At 35.1% G+C, this 22,776-nt stretch overlaps 1 protein-coding gene across 1 annotated transcript in view; it reads left to right on the forward strand.

Annotated features, from left to right (window-relative positions):
• The window catches only part of VPS50 (VPS50 subunit of EARP/GARPII complex), a 77,703-nt gene that overhangs the window by 32,112 nt on the left and 22,815 nt on the right, over positions 1-22,776 (forward strand). Inside the window, exons 14-21 of the mRNA XM_079301030.1 lie at positions 962-1,059; positions 1,822-1,916; positions 2,543-2,641; positions 5,887-5,977; positions 7,489-7,665; positions 11,569-11,687; positions 13,167-13,273; positions 20,551-20,672. Of these exons, the coding sequence (XP_079157156.1) occupies positions 962-1,059; positions 1,822-1,916; positions 2,543-2,641; positions 5,887-5,977; positions 7,489-7,665; positions 11,569-11,687; positions 13,167-13,273; positions 20,551-20,672 (908 nt within the window). The remainder of the gene's footprint in view (positions 1-961; positions 1,060-1,821; positions 1,917-2,542; positions 2,642-5,886; positions 5,978-7,488; positions 7,666-11,568; positions 11,688-13,166; positions 13,274-20,550; positions 20,673-22,776) is intronic.

Raw genomic sequence — 22,776 nt, forward strand, 5'->3', positions numbered from 1 at the left:
ATCAGAAACCAGATGATTGATGAGGAGAAGGATGATATATATATGACACTCTACTTACAAAGAGTCTGGCTTAGGACTGGGTTGCAGCAGTGCTCAGTGCTATTTATAATTGATGATTGTTACAGAAGGGAACTCTGCTCACTTGACAGTGAGCACTAGATGATCTGAAGAAGATACAATCAAAACATGCTGATACTGCTGTGTTCTGTTGTTATTTTGATTTAATTGAATTATCAGTGTCTGATACAAGTCATAACAATCCCTGTTAGTGGATGTTTTTTCTTTCGTTCTCTTAGATATGTGGTAGTCCAGCTAATGCTGCAGGGTCTGTTCTGCACACATCTGAAAAGGTTGATAAAAATCTTGTATCTGGTGTCCCATTCCTTACTGGCATCTTTAGTAAGGTGCTTGCAATATTTACATGATATTCATCTAGACTGCAAGGCCTGGATTCAGGGCAAGGCATGACAAGGAAGGAGCACTTACTTTGTTGATAAAAATTTCTTGATGCTAGCAAATGAGGACATATGTACATTGTTTATGTTTCTGGTCTCTTCTTCAGTAGACAACAGAATTAGACATGAAAAAACGCGCTTTTCTCTAGGGAAGGTTAAAGTAAGCCAGGATTTTTTCTGGAAAAAGCTGTGAAGCCTAGTAATGGAGAGCTGCAAGGGTCAGTCAGGATTAGCTCTCACTGTGATCCTTGCAGTACATTACTACCTAAGGAACACTACTGGGACAGGTGTTTGGTATGCAGGTGGTGAAACTCTCTTGGTCTACATTTGCATATAATGATTATATGCTTATATGTGCATTATTCATTTCTGTTCAGAAGTTTAGAGCAAAGTAGCTCTTCTGGGGTTTGCATAATCAATAATATGGCAATAGCTAAGGAAATGTAATTCTGTGTAGGATAACTTTCAAAGCTTTTGGAAATATTTACAATGCCTTTAACCTGAAGTTTCAGATGGCAACAATGTGATTGGAAGTGAAGAGAACAGTTTTGATCGCAACTATGTAAAAAAGAAATTGGAGCACGGGCTTTCACGAATATGGCAGGTATGGGTTTTGAATTTTGTTTCCCCCAAGTATTTATTACCCCCCTCTTCCACATCTCCAATATTAATTATGGTTATATTTATAATAATGTTCTTAAAGATATGTCTCAATTTTTTTTTAAAGTGATTTGCTTTGATGTGAATGTATTAAGAACAGGGAAATATAATTTCTATGACTCAGTGGTTGCAATGCTTCCAAACTCAGTCAAGATACCAAAACATAGTAACAGAACATCTGGTCTTGTCCCATTTCTTTCAACCTGAGTGCTGCCACACAATCTATTTTCTTCTCATGTGTTTTTTCTCTCTATGCTGCTTTATATCTCTGCTATAGTCATAGCTATGGTGTTATTTATATATATTTATATATATATGGTTATATATATATATATGTATATGGTTATATAGTTCTCAGCCTGGAGCCTTGAAAACCTGACTGGTTTTATGGTGTTCCTGATGTGATTTCTGCATCAGTTTGGTGTCAACCAAATTATATGATGAAAAAGCTGAGTTCTGTTTTTGCATTGACAATAAAGCATCTGGGATTGACTGTATCTATGTTTGCATTCTATAGGATGATAAAGAAACTGATCATAAAATTATTTTAGAGAAATTACCCATGTTACAGAAAATGGAATTCTATTCTAAATCTCAAAAAAAGAATTTATAGGTGCAAGTATTAATGAACCAGGCATCCAAGTGTGGAAGCCTTCACTTTTGTCTTCAGTGTATTAAGTACAAAAAACTTGTTTGTGTTTTGTAGGATGTTCAATTGAAAGTGAAAACGTATCTTCTGGGAACAGATCTGTCTAACTTCAAATATGATGACTTCATATTTGTACTTGATGTTACCAGCAGGTATGCTGGGGTGGTTGTAAGACCTTGTAGTACCTGTCCACAAATGAGATCTGTTAAGATAGCACTGTTGATTAAGGATGATATTTGCATTTTGATGCCAATGTCATTCAAATGTGCTGGTAGTTTGAGGAGAAATTCTATATGTGAGAGTTTATGAGGATGTATTTAGGAGAGGTAGCATGAACCTGCTTTGCTGCATAAGTGTGATATGATTTCAGTATTGTTTCCTTTTAACATATGGGATGTACAGGTCTAGCAATTTTTTTTCTAAGAGCTTTTGAAGGGAGTCTGGGTCAAGTAGAAAAGTACTGTGTCAACCTGTACAATATTATATCCTTCTGTTTTGGTAATAAAGTGACAGATTGAAACTGTGAACTAACAGCTTGCCCTTTTTAGTGGGCTCTCCAAAATACATTAATTTTGCTTATAGCTCTTTGTCTCTATGTGTATGGCACACAACAGTAGGATTTGAAGGAAAATGAGACATGGTCTTCTGTGGAATGCACCCTTAACAATGTTGTGTAATATTGGTGCTCTGTGTTTATGAAGATACACCTACATTCACAGTTGCAACAGCAGTATTAAGAAATCAATAAATATATCTAAAATTGGTTTTATTACTCTAGGCTGATGCAGGTTGGAGAGGAATTTTGTGGCAGTAAGTCTGAAGTTTTGCAAGAATCTATCAGAAAACAAAGTGTTAACTATTTCAAAACGTACCACAGGTGAGTGTGCAGTGGATGATTCTAATGACATTTTATTGTTGGGTAAATGCTTTCCAAAGGAATTCCCCTGCATCATGTTCCTGCATTGAGGTTGACAGTACAGTGTGTTTCCTGATGAGAATAAGGCTCTGAACCCTGGAGAAGGGGAAAGGATAGAGAAGACTTTGTTTCCACTGGGTTTGTGGAAAACCATAGTTCTGCAGCAGGCAAGCCAGATCAAGATGAGCAACTTTTTAATGTAGAATTTCAGTAGTTTTTTAGGTTGCCTTTTGTCTCCTAGCATGCTGAGGAGGAATGCTTCTGAAGTCCATAGTTTGTAGCAAAACTGTGTCTTCTTTTCTATGCTATTGCATAAGAAGACTCATCATGTATGACTATTAAATGTTTTTTTCAATATGCAATTTTGTCTTGCATCAAATAAAATATTTAGAACTGAGTCCATCCTTTTGAATCATGTTTTCATGACTTATTTGTTGGCAGGATCTAATTACATTTCAGTCAGCACTCTTGTCATATCTGAGGCCATTCATGTGTTGTCATGGATGAGCATTCTCTGGGCTCAGATATAATATATGGCTATAACAGCATCAAGACTTATCTTTCTGTTTGTTTGTTTTTGTTGCCTTGATTTTATGAATGTTTTGGTTTGGGTGATTGACATATTTTTAATTTCAGTTGTCTAGCATTACATTCTTTCTGGGTGTAAAAACTAGAAAGATATGAGAAGAAATACAGTATTCCATGCTCCAGGAAACACTTACTTTCCTACTCTTGATCTGTTGTCCTCTTTTTGGGAGCTGTCATACGAGTAATATACCCAGAGCCATTTGAAAAGTCTGTGACTTTCTGCCTAAAATGAAATATGAAAATGATGGCAGGAGAACAGGAAACGTTGTCCAAATTCAGAAAACGAGAATGTGGCTTGGAATTTCTTTCAACTTTGGTATTTTGTAGCTGGGAATTCTTTCTGGACATTTGATGAAGATCTCAGTTTCAGTTGTCTGAAAAACCTGAGCCTTCATCAGATCCACATTATGTCTTGTCAGGAGATGTCACTATGTTTATTTCTTGAAATTTTTCTCAACCCTGAATCAAATTTCATGAACTGATTGTGGTTCTGCTGTCCATCTTTTACTGCACTGACTTATCACATAGTGCCTTGTTGGGTTAAGTAAACATAATTTTGACTGTTAAGGTTTTGCTTATGTTTAACAGCTTAAGGAATCATAGACTAATTTTCTGAATTATCTTTGAGTAAAATAAAGACTAAGGAACACTAATGGAATATATGTAGAAATAGTAATTTTTTGAAATAACTTGTGTTTTTTTAAGATAAGGTAATTCTTGTGAAAATAAAATGAAATATTTATTGACATGAATTAAATTATATGAAACTTTTTAATTCTTTCTGCATGTTTTGTGCTGCATGGGTATTGTAAAGATTAATTGGCTGATGTTTTCATCCTCAGAAGGAAAGACATAAAAAATCCTTGTTTCAGAGCTATATCCCCTAGGGTGTTTTATATAAAAGCTTTAAGTGTCTTGCCTTTTCAGATCAAACTAATGTGGCTTTCACTTCTCTTGGGTGTTTAATTGGAGAGGAGAAAAAAAAAGCAGGAGTGCTTTTAAGGATTCATTAGTACATGAAAGCTCCACAGAGCTGAAATGCTTAGAGTCCAGGAGTAATCAGTTCTTTGTGTAATTTGACATATGTGGCCTCCTGGGCAGTGTGATGTTATAGAGAACTGCCAACATAGAGAAAATATTGAAAGGAATTGGCTGTGTGATTCAAAAAACATAGAGGAGACCATAGTACTAGAGCATACAGGAAGCCCTTCTTTGGGTGCAAGTTGATTGTTCTGATGAATCCGAATGGGCTTTTGGCAAAGAGCATTGGGAAGATGATTTTTGAAATGTAATTTACTTTTTCTTACTGATACACTTGTAAAAAGATGTCTGATCACTTAAGCTTTTCAGAGAATGAATGCATCAGGTCTTCTAGAATATACATCTTTCTAGATGTATATTCTGGTGAAAATTAAGAGCATTTCTTCAAGTACCCTGTCAGAGCCTTGGTTTCAGATTTGAAATGCTACACAACCTATTGCATGGCTTTTAAATGTTTGCTTTTCTATGACTCTTTCACCTTAGTCTTTCTCACATAGACTTTTAATCTCTAATAATGGTTTTCACAGCATCTCTAGCTGTTGTTTCTGTGGCTTTACTGTGAGAAGATTTGCAAGCTATGGGTACTCAATGTCCTGAAAATAGCACTTTAAGTCTATTTGTATTTAACTGGTGAATTTAATTAGATACAGCAAACTGTAGTTACCATTCAACACATTGCTTATCTCATCATGGCAAGCAAATTTTAATTGTAGTGGTGGTTGTAGTTCATTACTGAAGTTGTGGTATTCCTAGAATATTTTATTGCCTAATTAGAAACCCAGTGCATAATTTACCAACTGTTACTTGTTAAACAAAACAATATGCCCTATATTAAGAGGAAAAGATAGAGCAATGTGATCCCAAAAAGCATTCATTGGTGTCTTTTCCTATATGTTCCATTTATGTGGTAGAATTTTTTCTTTCTTAAAGATGTTTTTGCCTATGACAGAGAGGCTTTTCTCCTGAATAAAAACAACAGAAGAAATGCAGAGATAGATCTAGTGGCTTGATTACTTTTACTTATTACTGTATTGATACTAAACTAAAATTAAGCTATGAAGAAAATGAGAGATTAATAGCCATTCAAGTTTTTTCTTTAAAAACTTGAGATATCTGTAGAATATTATTTTTTCTACTTCTGCTTGCTCTCTATTGGCTTCAGTGTGTTTGAAAGAAGCATCTATCTTATGTGGACTCTCAGAAGTTATTGTGCTGCTAGTGGAGTATTTTATATACTATATTGCTTTCTACAGTTTACAGAGGACAAAGATTTAGTATTTCTGTGTAATTGTAGGTGTATCTCTATAATTTGTAATGAATTTGACTAAAAAAATTAGTTTACAAATTTTGGAGATAGTCTCAAAGAATATCTTTCTCCAGAGGTGTCATAAAAAATATGCCGCTTTGGTTGCCACAGCTTTTGAGTGGTTTATTGGTTAGAAGAAATGCTTAAATACTTGTTTTAAAGTGTAACTTTTGTACAGTTTTAGAAGGAGTTTTTCACTACAGAAGGGAAATGATTGCCAGCTTTGTGATTTACTCTTTCTGCCAATTAAAAGTATTTGTTTGTATTTCAGAACCCGTCTTGAAGAGCTAAGGATGTTTTTGGAGAATGAGACCTGGGAACTTTGTCCTGTTAAATCAAGCTTTAGTATTTTGCAACTTCATGTATGTTCTATGAATAAAATATACAAATGTATTAATACTTTAATAATTAAGAGTCATGGTGTTCTAAGAAGGAGTAAGATCCATTAAGTACTATACAAATGCTTTTGATGGCTTCTAAAAGCTCCTTAATTTTACTTCATGCTATTAGAAACTTAGGAGTCAAAGGGTTTTGAAACAGTAGTGTTTCTGTTTCAGGCAGGCAGAGGTTTTTATGGAAGATACTAGAGTTGTAAGCATAATAATAGCCTTTAGTTTTCCTGTTTCAATGTGTCTGTTTTTAATTTCTAAATTATTTATTTGACAGTAAGATGCTAAAACATGAGTGCCTAGAAGCAGTTGTGTGGGCACTTGCTAGCTTGTACCAATTTGGCATCTGTTTCTGGAAACATAGGTCATATGGCCTCACTTGGACAGGAAAAAAAAAATTCTTCTGTGGTGAAGTCCAACTGAAAGCAAGTAATTACTGTACTCACCTAATCATCTGAAGTGATTTTTTTGATTTTTAGCATGTGGTGGATGAAATTAACTTGTTTTGCCAAATAAAACATTTTGCCTGTGATTAAAGCTGTAACTAAAGTTCAGAAATGTTTTAGCACAGCAGCGTTAAGCAAGATCATTGTGCAATTTCTGTAGAATTAACTGTAGAAGTAAACAATAGGCTACTGAATCACTACAAATGTAGAGGGAGAGGAAGAGAGGAGCCTCAGTAGCATCCAGTAGCAAAAGAAAGTTTATTTTTAATAAAGAAAAGGGATTAAAAATCCATACATAGTGCTCAAGGGCCTGTAGAAGCAGAAAATGGCAGAAAGTTACTGATTTGTTAAGCAAACAGAAATCTAACATTGTAGTCCTTTTAGCTGCATGTGTTTTGATCTTTAAACCTGTAGTTCAATGAAAATGTACATTTTGCCATTATGAATATCAATAGCTAGGGTTTAATAGATAAAAGTGATATGTCATTTGAGATAAGTTGTGGTTTTTAGGAAAAAAAGAGTAAAAGCTCATGCCTTTTGGGTCTTACTTGGTCCATACACTTGCAAGAGTTTCTGCACTCACCCAGCAATCAGAAATTATGCAGTGGGTTTGAGTAGTAAAAAATTTTGACAACTTTTTAAAAACAAAGTATTGACAATAAAATTTCAGCTTTAGTAAATTACTGGGTAATTTATGTAAAAAATGGCATTTTTGAATAGAATTTATGTCCTTTTTTAATCTCCTTATTTCTGTGAAATAAAAACCACAATTGGTTTTCACCTAGTTTTAGACAGCAAATACTTTCAGGATGCAGATATATTGCATGTTGTAACAGAAAATTTCTACAAGTACAAGCCAGCATAAGGTTGCCACTTTCAAGGTTAATTCAAGCCAGCATGAAAAGCATGTTTAAACAAGCAGCAAACTTTGACTCAAACTTTGTCCACAGGTTTGTTGTTATCCTTTGTCTTTAGGGAACTGGAGCCATGATAACCTTGAAAAAGGCTGGTTAAGTTGTGGTTTTTTCCTGTTGGCAGGAGTTCAAGTTCATGGAGCAGTCGCGTTCCCCGTCCGTGTCGCCCAGCAAGCAGCCCGCCGCTGCCGTTTCCTCCTCGGGGACGCTCTTTGAGCAGTACTGCCACGGAGGAAACCCCTTTGAAATACAGGCTGACAGCAAAGAGGATGAGACAGAAGATGTCTTAGCTTCCAATGGGGTATGGAGTGTTTCAGATGATGGTTTATTTTGTGTGGCAGTGATGTGTCTTAGTACAATAATCTGTTGCCTGCAGTACTGTGCTGATTTGCTTTTAGAAGTGCCAGAAAGCCAGGCATCCTGTTGAAAGTTCAGTTTGTTTTCCACTGAATCAGTACTTTTTTTGAAGTCAAGCGTTCCTGAAGGTTGACAAGACATGTTCCACCTAAATTGATATTTTTTCAGGGATATTAGCTTTCTTTGTGGAGGTAATTTTGTCATTTTAGGACTTCCTTTCCAGCTTCATAAGAAAGAATCATTGTGAGTTGCTCTTTTGTTATATTTATTCACACCTATGTGATTTGTCATGGATTTTTGATGTCTGTTACGTTATTTTTAATTTTAATTTAAATGCTCAGGACACTCTCTTTATTGTGGGTTCTATAAAACTGAACAGTAACTGTGTGGGTTTTTTTCAGAAGTCTGTCAGTCAAAATCTAGTGGTGATCAAATGTGTTTCAATGTAAAACATTGTCTCATTCTCTTAAATGCTTCATTAGCATGTTTTGGTGCTTTTGCTATTGTTTATCCCTTTGATGTATGATACTTTCTTGGCCTTAACTTGTGTTACTGAGACTGGATAACATCTCAAGAACAAAAAAGAGTAATTGCTGGTTAGTTATTTCAAACTCCTCTGCAGGTTGCTGCTAGTGAACAAGAACTACATTGTTCCCATATTTTTGGTTCAGTGACTTGTAAGCAGCATACTTACACTTGTAGAAGGCTAGAATTGTCTTCATTTCTTGGCTATGGATATACTGGGGTGTTTTGATTTCTCTCTGCACATTTGTATGAGATGTGAAAACCTAAGTGTAAAAGAGAGAAATTTGTCTCTCTGAATGGAGACACAGGACGTGTTAATTAACTTGCCAGCAGGTGTACAGGACATCTCCCAGGGCTGGTTTTGAAACAGAGGTATTTTATGACTGAGGTGACTAAATTCTACAGATAATCATCCTACTTTCCATTTTGACATCTTTAATGTCCTCTCTGTATTATTGTCCCAGAGGCAGGGTAACTGATGTTCTTGTTAATAGATCCTTTGGGATGGATTAGGGTGAAATAACACTGAATGATTGGTCTTTATATATACATATAAATGGCAGGTTTATTTTAGAACAATTTGGTTAAAGTAGAAATGAGGTGTGTAGTAGCTGTTTTATATAGCATGTAATTACTATATCTGTAGTAATATAGCAATATAGAAGTATCAAGATACAACTTAAGAAAATATACAAAGAAATAAAGAAAGAAGGAGTAAGAGTAAATAGTAGATAGAAAGATAACATCACTTGTGGATCCAACCAGGACTTGGTTTTTGCAATTTCATTGTCCATTGGTCAAAGTGATGGCCACAGTCTTGATCTATTGGGGCTGAGGGAAAACCACCAAACATGAAAGTTCACTGGGTTAATAGATATTCATGTTCACAGGGGAACAGTCAGGTACCTCCCCTGGAGAGGTGTTTCTGTTTGTTTGCTGCAGCAGTGGATCACATGCAATCCTCTGGTGGAAGGCTGCAGAAGTGAGTCTGGGGGCATTTTGGGGCTCTTTGATGGTTTGTGGCCCCTTCTAAATAACTTGTCTGCTGTTTGACCCAACTTAGTTGATCCAATTATGCATTATCAGAAGGCTTATGTGATACCTCCCCATGGGAAGGACATTGGCATGATAAAAAGCATTATCCTGTTTATTACTGATCTTTGTTCCTTATGTGGGTCAAAGCATGGCTTGTTGCTAAACAAAGACTGGTTTTTCATGGTCATCTGGTCATCCCCTGTCTTAAGGAGAACAGAGGTTCTGCCAGCACATGGTGTGTGCCAACTTGGTCTCAGCAGAGCACCTGCTGCTCTTGCAAATTGCTGATTACTTGAGCCATAAACCTTTAATGTTTTAGCCTCTCACTATTGTCTATTCCATAGTGCTGACACAGAAAGATCTCCCGGTTAAAAAGTAGAAGGTGCACCTATTTTATTATTCTTTACATAGAAATACAACCTGCTTAGATAATGCACATTAAAATTTTTACTGAAATTTTGTTTTTCAGTGTCTTGACTGACCAGTTAAGGTGGAGGCACGTTTTGGCATTGAAAATTGGAATTATTCCAGATAATTCAAATGCAAAGTTTTGTTTCCAGGAATGTTGCCAAGTGTAGAAGGAAGAAGCATAATAAGAACATAAACAGTTGATTTATTTGCCAGCTTATCTGTAGGATGGGAAGAACTGTCAGTATTTCTTTTGAGAATTTTAAAGTCTTTCTAAGTGCTTAGTTGTTGCAAAATGGAGCCCCTGGACCCAATCACCTCAGCTCAGTATCTTGGAGCTTCAGTGAGATGCTTTATGTCCCTTTTCTGTAGCTGCTTAAAATGTCCCTGTTGTGATACAGTTAACTTGCAGTATTGTAACATTCTTCAACTTCGATGAATCTTACTGCTGCCTGTCGGTTGGTTTGGGTGGATTGCCTAAACACTTGTAACTGATTATTGCTACAAGATATGTGAATTCATGCTGCTACTTTAAAATTTTACTGCAGACTGTGCATATTCAAAATGGATTTGTAAGGTCTCTTCAGATTGAGGTCACTATTTAATAGTTGTGAGTTAATGAATACTTTAAAATACAAATGCATTTGTCTCATAAATAGCAGTTCCACATCATTAATAGCATTAGATTGAGGAGACTTAATCAAGTTATTTTCCATGTTAAAAAGAAAAATCAAAATCCCTCTTATTCAATGATGTTAAGACAATTAATGTCAACTGACAGATTCTTACATCAATATGAATTGTGGTTAAGAGTTTGTAGTCAATTTATTGTTTTACTTTAACTGGATTTTAGTTTAATTATTATATATTAATGATAATAAGTGTAATAAGTGGTGGTAATTCTCTGTACTAATGTTCCAACCAGTTAGTTAAACTGTGCTTCCTTTTGTCCTTAGTCAAGGCTGACCTCAGCTCATTTTTGAAATAAACTGAGCTGCTTTCTTTAAAACTTTCCTTTGTCTAAAATGTTCATGAGGCAGATATTTTGCCTGGGAATACTAATGGTCCGAGCATTTCTTTTGAATGTTTCTTACTGCATTCTTTTTTTTCCACCTGAGCTGAATTTTTTGTACTGTGGGGTTCTTGCTTTTATAACATGGTGCTTTCATAGTGCTAGCCTTTAAAACTCTCAGCAACTTGGGGTCAGGGCATGCATGACTGAAAAAACACGTTCTGGTGTGTTTTGGCTGCCATTTCTGAAGGATCCTGGAACCAGAGTGTGTTACCTGTGTCACTGTTGACTGTGTGTATAAAGTGGCTTCAAAGCAATGTATGGATTAAGGAAAAGTTTCTCTTCTAGTCTCTCAAGTGCAGGTGCATTCTGCCTAACTGCAAGTTATTTTGTTGTTATTGGATTATTTTCTTAATTAAATCTGTACGATATAAACGAGTATTTTAGTGAAGCAATAGTTTAGTTCTTCATGCAATAATAATTATTATGCAGTGCCAGGATTTTTTTTTTTTTTTTTTACTGCCACTGTATGGATGAATTTTGAGGGTTTATTGCTGTTTTTTTTTCCAAACTATAAAGCAAATAATAAAACTCAAATATGTGTGTACTTTATACATCAACAAGAAAGCAACACAAATTATTGGTATCTAAAATAGAATGATGCAAATATTTACTCAATCAACATAATATAATTTGCCTGCTGCATTTTTAAAGAACATTGTCAGCAGCCTTTCAACCAGCAAAATTACTTCTATCTTAATCAGGGTAAAAGTCAAAAAATAACCAAAGTGCAACATTAAATGAATGACAATATTAAAAAAAAACTAATGGTAATCAATTTGTTATTTTCTTTTTTTTTTTTAACAGTATGAGTCAGATGAACAAGAAAAAAGTGCTTATCAAGAGTATGATAGTGACAGTGATGTTCCTGAAGAGTTGAAAAGAGATTATGTGGATGAGCAGACAGGAGATGCCCCGATAAAAAGGTAAGTAAGTGTGTGTGTCCTTGGTGTAATTCACATGCTTTTCATCTCAGTATTCTAATTAGTTCAGTTTCTATAATCAACAACAGTGGAATAATAATCAAATAAACATTATGCTGCCTGCACAATCAGAAGGCTCAGCACTTAGATCTCCAGAATGGGGAGGAACATTAAACTGCTCATCATTATTGCAGACAAAACATGAAGAAAGGAAAATTTTGAAAGCAGATAAAGGCTCTCTGAAGCAGGCAGTGAAAAACTGGTTACTAAGGACAAGATATGAACTGAAGGTCCTTCTATAGAAGCTGTTGTGTATATGTGTAATTTCTGTTGTGTCAAAAGCAGTTGTTTGCAGACAAACACTTTTGAGTTTTGGGCTTCTGCTTTTGCATTACAGTAAACTACTACAGGTTAAGAATAAAATTAGGTTCTTCCATAGCTTGAGGACAGTACTTTTGAATTTTAAGTTCTCTTTTTCTGTAATACGCACATTGATATTTAAAAATGAATATACAAATTTTATTTTGATGTATATAAAAGGTATTTTATTGATATATATTCATATAAGAAAACCAACTTTGTATCCTTTAAAAGGATCTGTAAACAAGCTCCTGTCTAGGACATTGTACAACTTAGATGTACATTCAGACTTTGTGAAGCAAACTAGCATTTTTTATGTAGGGTTTACAGAGCAACTAGAATGCCATCACTTGGATCAAAGCAGAGTAGCAGAGTAGTTACAAGATAACTCTTTAGGATAAAATATTGTTTTATTGATTCTTGTATTGATTCTTTCTGTAAGGCACATCATGTAAACTGCCTCCTTTCAAAGAAGTGGCTGAGATATAGTTAAAAATTCCTTAATTGGAGCAAACAAGAGTTGCTAGGTTTGTGCTGTGAAATTGAAATTTTTGAAAGGATATAGTTTTGAGGTATAGCAGCTGGCAGAGGGTTTCACTTATAAAAAATTAAAATGTGTCTAGTTGGATAAATATCATTGAGTACAACTTCATCTTTCAGAACTAAAATTTATGAAAAATTTAATGACTTTCATAGTTTCACCTTCCTCAAAATTGCTTCTATTTCTAGGCAGTATCTTTCAGCTATGGCTGACTAATCTGCCTCTGTATTGTTGTAACTTGTTTTTATTCTCTTAATGAATTATGAATTGATGAATTAATGAATTTGAGTCAGAATGATTAAAATGACTGTTGGGGCAAGACAGAGGCCCGCAGAATTCCAGCATTAGAATAAAAGTCAAAAATTCCTTTCTCTAGCACAATTCTATGTAAATTAGGTCGGTCTTCTTTCTTAAATATCACAATTAACCCTGTTGTGCTTTGGTGTAAATAAAATTCTGCACTGGAAGACATACTGTCCTGTGAAAGAAGGAAGGAGGAATAGTTTATTTTCCACTAAATTTCATTTATATGTCTCTGAATGTTTTCACATTTGCTGTACTTTGTTTTGTTTTCTTTCAAGTTTTTCTCGAGAAACTCTGAGGAGCAGAAAGAGATCAGATTATAACCTCAATAAAGTGAATGCACCTATTCTAACCAACACTACACTGAATGTAATAAGGCTTGTTGGTACGTAGAATAATTGTAGTTTTTTATAAATATTTTTGATTTTTGTGCAGTCTTATGGGTTATAGCAAATATGTTAAATAATATTTAAGGCCCTGAAAAATATACCTTTTTGAGCTCTATTTCTACTCTTTGAAAATGTTAATAAAATAGAAATAAAGCACTAAACAAATTTTTTAATTACATAGACAAATTGCTTATATCTTGTGAGTTATTTTTACCTGGAAAATTAATCTGCATGCATATGTTGGTTTTTACCTATAATGGTACTTTATTTGTCTGAGATATTGAATATGTTAGAAGAGTGGAGATAGCAAGCAAAAAGATTAATGCTCTGTGTTGCTGATGTGTTCTATGAAATTATTTATTTTAAAATAGAATAGTTGCAAAAGTAAGAACTTTTAGACTAGAGGTTTTTTTTTCCATTCCATTATTCAAATTCTTATGCTCAGAATAACTGGTTTTACTACATAAAAGTAGTAATCTAGTAACCAGCTAGAAGAAAAGAGCTCTCTCATACATGCTAGTAATCCCTAGGGAGTTAAGGGAATCTCTGTCCTTGGAGGTCATCAAGACCTGCTGAGCAGCCTCATGTCTTTGCAGCTGCTCTGAGCAGGAGGTTGCACTAGGCCACTTCTTGAGGTCTCTGCTTGCCCAACTTTTCTATGAAAACACTGGCCTCCAATTCTAGATGGGGTTTTTTTAGATCATACCTACTGTTATAATGATCCAGATAATTGTATGATAGCAGTTTTCTGCTACTGACTTCTGTTTTATTTATAGAGAAGGGTTACTAACTGCCTAAATTTATCTTGAGTAGGCAGAAGAGAGAGGAATTCTGTATGTGTTGCATTAATGAGGTTTGCCTTCAAAGCTTGAAAATGATTGTTGCATTTCAGAGTAGGCCCTTTAAAAAATATTAACACCTGTTTATCACCTTTTGCTGTTTTTGAGGGCAGCATGAAAGTCTGGAATTCATTTTCTAATTTTTTTTTGCAGATTTGCTAAAACCTTTTTTTTTTCCTTGGGCATTTAGCATATAGACCTGAAATGAGAATTCATTCTCTTGTGACTTTTCTGTAATTGATCTGTGGCTTATGTTGAACAGATATGTTTGTTGCTTTCTCCTATAAGCTTTTGCTCTAAGAAAACTGAGAATTGAATCTAGAAGCCACTCATGGCACTTTCATGCAAACTCCAGCCTCTGTCCCTGCCATAAAACAATATACCAGTAGGTGAAGCAGTAGTTCTGGTTTTGCAGTTTTACATAAGGAGTCCTATTGGATTATGTTTATAACCCCAAAATTAAATATTATTTTAAAAGCTCATATATATGCTTTTTTCTCCTTCTGGAATTATAAATTTTCAAATTTTCTGCTGTTTGGGGTGTTTTATATTGTTTTGGTAATGAGTGATAGTAGTGCTATTTGAAACATGAAATTGGAACAGGACCTCCTGTGGGAGGAAGATGTCATTTAGTACTGTCTTTAAATATGCTTGTTTTGAGCTCCAGCTTAAAAATACTTCTGTTCCCACCACTCATTCTAATAGGAATTCTATTTCAGAAGCCTTGTCAGCCTATAGAATAAAAAAAGAAATTATCCTCCTATTTTCTGCTGACTTGGTCTTATGATAAAAGAAATTTTGAGGTTTAACAGATTGCTTTGTTTTTGATGCATACTGCTCTGCTGTTCTTACAGGAAGCAATCCTATTTCTTCTCAGTCTTTGATTGCTAAACAATGTGCCAAGATTTCTAGTGTCCTCTGTGTTCATCCACCAGAAACTTACTTTTTCTGCTCTTGTTGTAATCTTACCAAAGTCATGTGCAGTACTTTGGATGTGATCTTCCTGCATTGTCTAATTCTTATATCATTGCCTCATGGTCCTAAGTTCCTTCCATTTTGCACCTCTTTTGATTTCTTACAGCTTCCTTGTGCTGGCAGTGTGTAATGACTTTGTTCAGCCAGCAGATCCTTCTCTTTCCCAGTTTTTTCCAAGAAATAAGCTGCTAGCTTATAGTAGAAAGTTGTATGGTTTTTAATTAATTGTCCCCTTAATGTTTGGATTAACAATTTGTGCTGCTGAATTGCATCCAGTTGTTATTACAACAATCATCAAGTACTCCTGTACATTATGTCAGTACTTTTCTATTTTGATGGTGCCACTTTATTTTTTTCTATTATCACTCTTATTTTTGTGCCAGAGTAATTAATGAAAATGTTAAAGAAATGGCTGGTTGTTGGGGACTCCACCAGTAGCTTTTTTAGTTACTTCCCTTTTCAACACAATCTAGCTTAATTTATTTACTGTACAATGCTGTTAATTTAATACTTTCACCAAATCCCAGACAGATGAAATATACTGTGTCCTTTGTGTAGAAAATCATGTACCTTAGTCTGGTACAGTTCACTTCTGCTAGATCCATGACTTATCTCAATTTTTCCTCCATATTTCTGTTTCTGTTATTTCCATACTAGCTTGAAAACAATCTGAAATTCTGCATCCTAAAATTTAAAACTGTGGAACAGTAGTTACTTGGATTACTCTTTTCCCTCTTTAATATGTTTTTCTTTGCTGTTTTTCACTCATAGTGATGAAGATGCTGATTTGAGTTGCTCAACAAATTGCAGAAATAATTGCCTTACTTTTCAGGAAAGTAGAAGTGCCCACTGTGTTCATACTGAATGAGTGTGACAGTGTTTGTTAACCATTTTGAGCTATTTCTATGTGCTGTATGCTTTGTAAGGATAACAAATAAAAGTGTAGCTTAATATTTATAAACTATATAAATGAGTTGCTAATGTATAATTGAAATTGGAGCTGCTACATTTGTGTTTGAATTTCAAGTGAACAGTTCAATTTATCAGATTTCTCTTACATTAACTAAGGTAATTAGTTCTCTTTCTAGTATGAAGTAGCCATTAGACTAATTTATAAGGTTAATTTTTGCATCAAACCATTGCATGTTGACTTAAAATATAAAGGAAGAATAAACCTGTGTTAAATTTGTATGGAATATTTTGATGAAGCACTATATATCAATAAGAATAATTAATGGCTATATCATTGCATATATTGATATCATTAATTAATATCATTCTGACCTAAGAAAAAATTTAGTGGATATTCCTTATATTAATGGATTTTAATGCTTTTTTGGCCTTATATTTGCTTGTGATAAGAATGGGTTTTGAGGACAAATTCTTAGATTTTGCTTGCTTTAAACCTTACTATCTTTCAAGAAAAAAATAACAGTGATGACTAACCTCACAGCAGAAGTTGTTAGGTGAAATGAGGGATTGGTCACATACCATAGAACCTCACATGAGGTTCTAAAAAACCTTAAATCTCACAGTCTTTCAAAATGATTTAGCTACAGCAAGCTTTGCACTTTTCCCTTAAAAGCAGTGTTTTAGCTCTTAATGTAGGTCTTCCTTCCACTATTCCTTTTTCCTGCTCACCTGGGTCAGGGATTCCCAAGGGTTGGTCTTGTCAAAGAAGACTGGTGCACAGAAGACATTTGGTGTATCAGCCTTTTCTGTGTCCCCTCACCTAGATTGCTTCTCCATTTAGTAGCAGGCCTTTTGTTTTTGATGTATTTGAAGAAGCCCTTCTTGTTGTCCTTGACATTCTTGATTAGATTTAATTCCAGGTGGGCCTCGGCTGTTCTTGTCTTACATCTCCTCCAAGAGCATCTCCATGTTTGTTCCAAGTGGCCAATTCTGCTTCTGCCTCCTGTGTGTGTCCTGCTTTAGTGAGTTTTGACAGATGTTCTTAGTTCATCCATGCTGCTCTCTTGCCTCCTTTGCCCAATTTCTTGCTCATCTGGATACACCATTCTTGAGCCTGGAGGAAATGGTGCTTGAATATTGACTGTCTCTCTTGGACCCATTTTCCCTTCAGAGCCCATCCCCATGGGATTCTTTCAAAAAGATCCTCAAAGAAGCTAAAGTTAGCTCTCAGTTGCAATTTGGTTTGCTGCCCTGCTTCCTTCATGCAGGATACTGAACTCCACAATCTCACGGTCACTGTAGCCAAGGGTGTCCCCAAACTTCACACTTCTAACAAGGCCTTGGTTGTTCATTAATATAAGGTTGAGCAACACACCATTCCTCATTGGTATCTTCCACCATCTCTGTCAGGAAGTTGTTGTCAATGCTTTATTGTTTGTGCTTTGCTGTTTTATTCTTCTAGCACACATCAGGATGACTGAAGTCCCCTGTGTGAACCAGGGCCTGTGGCCATGAGGCTACTACTTCTACTTGCCTATTAAAAGACTTCATCCCTTTCCTTCTCCTCATCAGGTGGCCTGTAGCAAACACCCCTGACAGTGTCACCCTTACTAGTCTGCCCTGTTTTCCTAGCACTTAAGCTCTTGAAAGACTCATCATCCACCCCAAGAAAAAGCTTTATACATTCCAGGTGTTGCCTCACATCCAGGGCAACTCCACCACTGTCCTTTCCAGGTCTGTCTTTCCTAAACAGCATCTAGCCCTTCATGACAATATTCCAGTCACACAAGCTATTCCAACATATCTCCATATCTGCAATCAACTGAGATCAAAGCCCTGTGATTGCATATCTCTGATTCCTCCTGTTTGTTCCTACACTGCTTGCATCGGTGTACATGCCCTTCACAGAGAGTTTGAGTGTGTCAGCATCCCAGTGGGGGTGCAAGGGCATGTCCCATAGTCATGTCTTTGGCTTCTTGTACCTGCTGGAGGTGTCCCCATTTAAACCTTATTTTCCTGCATGGTCACTGTAACTGTCCCTTTACTCCATCTTTCCTTGTTTAAAGCTCATTTTATGAGGCTGGCCTGGTAAAGATTTATTGGCAAAGATTTGTGCGTGCTAATTTGTGAGGCACATCAGTTTTGTGTAGATTAGTCTGAAAAAGAATGCTCTCTAATTGCTATCCTTAAGGACAGAATAGTTCTGCAAGCAATACTTCTAAAGAAAACTGGCAAATTTTCAGCAGTTTAAACTATCTACAGCCTCTAGAAATTCAAGCTACTTTCATTTGCTGAAACTTCAAGTGTTGTTTTCAAGTATTTCTGGAAGTTTCTGTTTTGATATGGCTTTGGATTGTGTTTGTGTTATTTGGAAATGTTCTTGTATATCCCATTTTAACCCAAAACAGTAATTTCAGCGTGAGTAGGTAATAATGTGTAGACATTAAAAATTGGTGTCCTGTTAGAGAGAGCAATGAGAAGGCAATGTTCTTGGAACACTTGTTGTGTCAAGATGCTGAGTGATGCAGTAATAGAGAAATGTTCTTGGCACTGGCAGATTTTTATAGGGACAGTACTTGGGCAGTGTACAGTGCACAGCCCTTTGGAAAAGTGTAAGACACTGCCCAAGAGATTACCTTCAATATTCATGCCAGCTGCCAGATACTTGGAAGTTTTAACTGTCCAGGATGTGACTCATCACTCATATTGTGTTTGAGTCGCAGGTGAATTTAAAAATATGTTTATCATAGAGTAAATGGAAGAAGTCAGCCTGTCCAATACAGAATATTCAGATAGTACAAATGAAGGTGACACTTGCTTTAATTAGGGTACCAGGACCATTCTTTCACAAACACCCAAAAATTTCCACATTGGATTGTGAATTTGATTTACCCTTTTAGAAGACAATTATAATTTTGTAAGACCACTTTTCAGGTTGTTCAATGCTCTGGGTCAAAGCATTAATAATTAAATAGTATAGCATTAACAAATGCTATATTGACAAATATTAGTTATTACAACCTGTGTCAAATCTCTAAAAATAACAAAACATATGCTTGTGTGTATTAGCAAACAGGGGCATAGTCACATAGTATTCAATAAGGAGTCTAAATTAGATAGAATCCTGGAAGGTAGCCATGTCAGGCTATTGGATGGTTCTTACTCTGGTGCTCTAGCACTTTGTGTGTAGCTGTATCATGCATTTTTTGATGTTGTTATCTTTGCTGACCTACACAATTACTTGCTTGAAAAACTCAAATAGCTCCTCCATTATTAAAAGCTAGCTTTGTTTCTTTGTTATCCAGTTTCTCTGATTAAACCAATATTTTCTCTATCTATTAGTAAATTACTTTTCTGGGCACAGTATTAACTTGAAGATGAATGTTGTTGACTGCAGGGAAAAGAAATTGTTTTAGCACCTTCCTGTAATTTTTCTAACCTGTCACATCTAAACCTGTCTGGAATATGACAATTTGTGAAATGACTTGCTGGGGTAGACTGATTTGTGTTTTGTTTTAAAAATTGCTGTCTGTCTCTTAATGTAATAACCAACAGTTTGTTATATGTTATGTTTTTAAAACAATAAAAGGGCAAGCAGGATGTCATTTTTGATGTAGCCAGTAGGAAATGTGGGATCTCTGCAATATCAGGGTTTTCATTAAGTGTGCTTCTTTTATGATCCAATGAAGAGCCATGTCCTGTGCTGGAAAACAAAAATAACTGGAAAATGTAGGCCCTGTGAACTAGGACTGTAGAGAAAAATTCCTTTTGGACTCCACATCCTATGATCAATTTGATTGAGATAACATATAGATGAAATTCCTGAGGCTGGGGTTTTTATTATTTTAAAAAAAATATTTTCCCAATGTCCAATATGCAGAGAATAGGAAGGAAGAGAAGGAATTATTCTTCTCCCTGGATGTGCCAGGGTACTGGCATCCTCCTTTACTCATAGTCTGTCCCCCTGGAAACATTTAAAACTTAAATCTACTTGAGATTCTTACCACAAGATAGAAAGGAAGGAGAGCAGAAAATGCTGTATCACTGATGTGAAGCATATAATTCCTAGACTTGTTAAATAAAATCCAATCTTGGACACATCATTTTTATACTGTGTTTTTCTGTTGCTTGAAAAATATCCATATATATATAAACACTCTAATGCATAAAATCTTCAGTGGATCTATGTAGCATTTTCCAGAGACTGCTTTAGCAGATTATTATTTTTTAGCTAAATGAAGCTGAAACTTGTAGAGGATCCAGACAGTTGTGTGTTTTGAATTTGGTACAAGAAGGCCAAGAATGGTTGAAGACATTTTGATATGGATTAACATCTACATTTTGAGAAGTCTTGAAACAATTGTGGTGTCTTAAGCCATCATTTTAGCTTTGTTTTTAAACCTTTCCAACCTGTAAACTATTATTAAGTTGTTGTTAATAAACGTTGAAGGTTACATAATAAAATGGTAAACCTGCTCTGATTTTGTCTAAACTGTCTTTGTAGCACTTGTGCTGAGGAAACTGATCTTCTGTATTTAATTTTTAAGGGAAATACATGCAGATGATGAATATTCTGAAACCTATTGCATTTGATGTGATCCACTTCATGTCCCAGCTCTTTGATTACTATCTGTATGCAGTCTATACGTTTTTTGGCCGAAATGACATGGTAGGTAGAAACATTTTTCATTATCAAGTATTACTGTACACAGAGAATGAAAATACAGAGATCTCTTTCCTTAAAATGCTACTTAATATATAATTCCCAGAAAAATTACCAGCAACAGAATGGATTTGAATGTGAGAGTAAGAAAAGGCTGATTAGATCAGCAATAAAGGAAAAAAATACTGGGAGCATTATTGTCAGTGAGACATTAATCATATTATGTTTTGAATAGAGAGACATTCTCTATTCTTTTTTCTTGCACTATTGAAAAGGAAGAAAGACAATGTGAAATGCCTAGAAGTAGGTAGAAAAGGAGCCTGCAAAAGGAGGGTAGTTTGAGCCTAGATAGTAAAAGGTGATTGGATTTTTCTATATGTGTTTCTCTGGTTTACATAAGAATAGCAAATAGAGGAAAAGGGGGCCCTGGAAGTTAAGTAGTAACTCAAGTTTAAGAAGTTTGAAAGACACTTTTTCATATCTACTTTCTTCTGTCAAACTACTTGCATTAATGAAAACAATGTTTTTGTGAGTTATCTTGTAGTAAAAAAAATGCTTGTTGGCAATGTATTTACATAATAGATCAGCTTTCAATAGAATTGTCTTAATACCTGCATGTGAAACAACTTTCTCCTATCTTGGCCCCTAAATTACTCCACATGTAATAATATTGAGGGGTTCCAAATCCATCATCATGTGTTGGCAAATTGTAGTGAATTTTCAAACTCAACATATGGTTCTAAAAGGTTTTGAACTGTTCTGTTTGGCAGGACAAATGTATTTATAATTTGTATTTACAAGATGGGTGGAGGATTTCTTTTTTGTTGGGTTTTTTGTTTTGTTTTTTTGTTTGTTTGTGGTTTGGGGCTTTTTGGTTTGTTTTGTTAAAATAATTGATTTCTGTTGGCTTAGTTGCTCTGGTATTCATATTGTGTTGGATTTATTGTTGTTTTTTTGCACCTCCTGTTTTGTGTTTCTAAAGCCCATACCAGCTTCCTCACTCTGTGCTTCTAACAGAGAACAGCACAGTGCTAGGCAGGTAAATGTGATAGCAGATGGGTGGTAAAACTGTGATGTTTTTGTAGTAGTATTTTGTACTAGTATTTGTTTTGACAGATTGTTTTCCATGGGAAACACAATGCATACAAGGGTTTATGATTATAATAAACCCTCTTGTAATGCTGCTTAAATGTCCTCACTCCCTATAGTGTTTCTAAACCTTTAGAAATTAGAGATGAGTGATGGTATGTGATTTAGACCACTCAGAGAGTTCCTGTGTTAATTTAATTTAAAAAATAATGTCAAATGGGATTCTTAGAGTATGCTGGTATAACTTCCTTAAATGTTTAAAATTATTTTTGAATAATTGTTGAGGTCAATTTGTATATGGAGTTAGTACACACATGAGGAGAGTGATTGGTTACACAGAGTTCATTGCCAGCTCGGTGAAAAACAGGGATTTAAAATATACATATTGAGTTCTATGTTCCTTCATGATGCTGTTATTGCTCTTTCTAGACCTTGTTTGAAACATTACCTATGTAATTGGTATTTAGCTTTCTCCACTGCCAAAAATTAAACACTGTTGTAGCCAGAATTGCTTTCAAAACTTCTTTTATTTGTGGGATGCAAATTAACCCTGGCTTATCTCAAATTATGGAGCAAGGAAAAATTAAAAGGATTGACTGTATTTAACATCTACTCACTAAAATTTAATGAACATGCCACAAAATAGTTTTCCTTAGCAGAAACAAATTGAGGTGAGCTTTTTAATTTACAGGATATTGCATTAATTTGTAAACTTTTAAAAACAATCGCTATAGGAAGTTATTATAAGAGGTAATTACTATAAGAGGTTAGTGATAAGAGGTAAAATTGGTGATGAATAGAATTATTCTGCTAATTGTTTAATGCTCTTCCTACTAACCTTACTAGGTCATCCATTTATAGAATTTAAAAATCTATAGTTCCTCAAATAGAAATATTGAAAACTTGTATGGAGTGAGTCAGATGTACTGATGAGTGAAGTGTTCATGGTGAAGCCATGAGATTCTGTTCTTGTGGACATGTCTCCTAGATCAGATTTTAGATTTCATCAGAGTGTATTTCC

The sequence above is a fragment of the Erithacus rubecula genome, assembly GCF_903797595.1.
Source record: "Erithacus rubecula genome assembly, chromosome: 3".
In the NCBI taxonomy this organism is placed as follows: Eukaryota; Metazoa; Chordata; class Aves; order Passeriformes; family Muscicapidae; genus Erithacus; species Erithacus rubecula.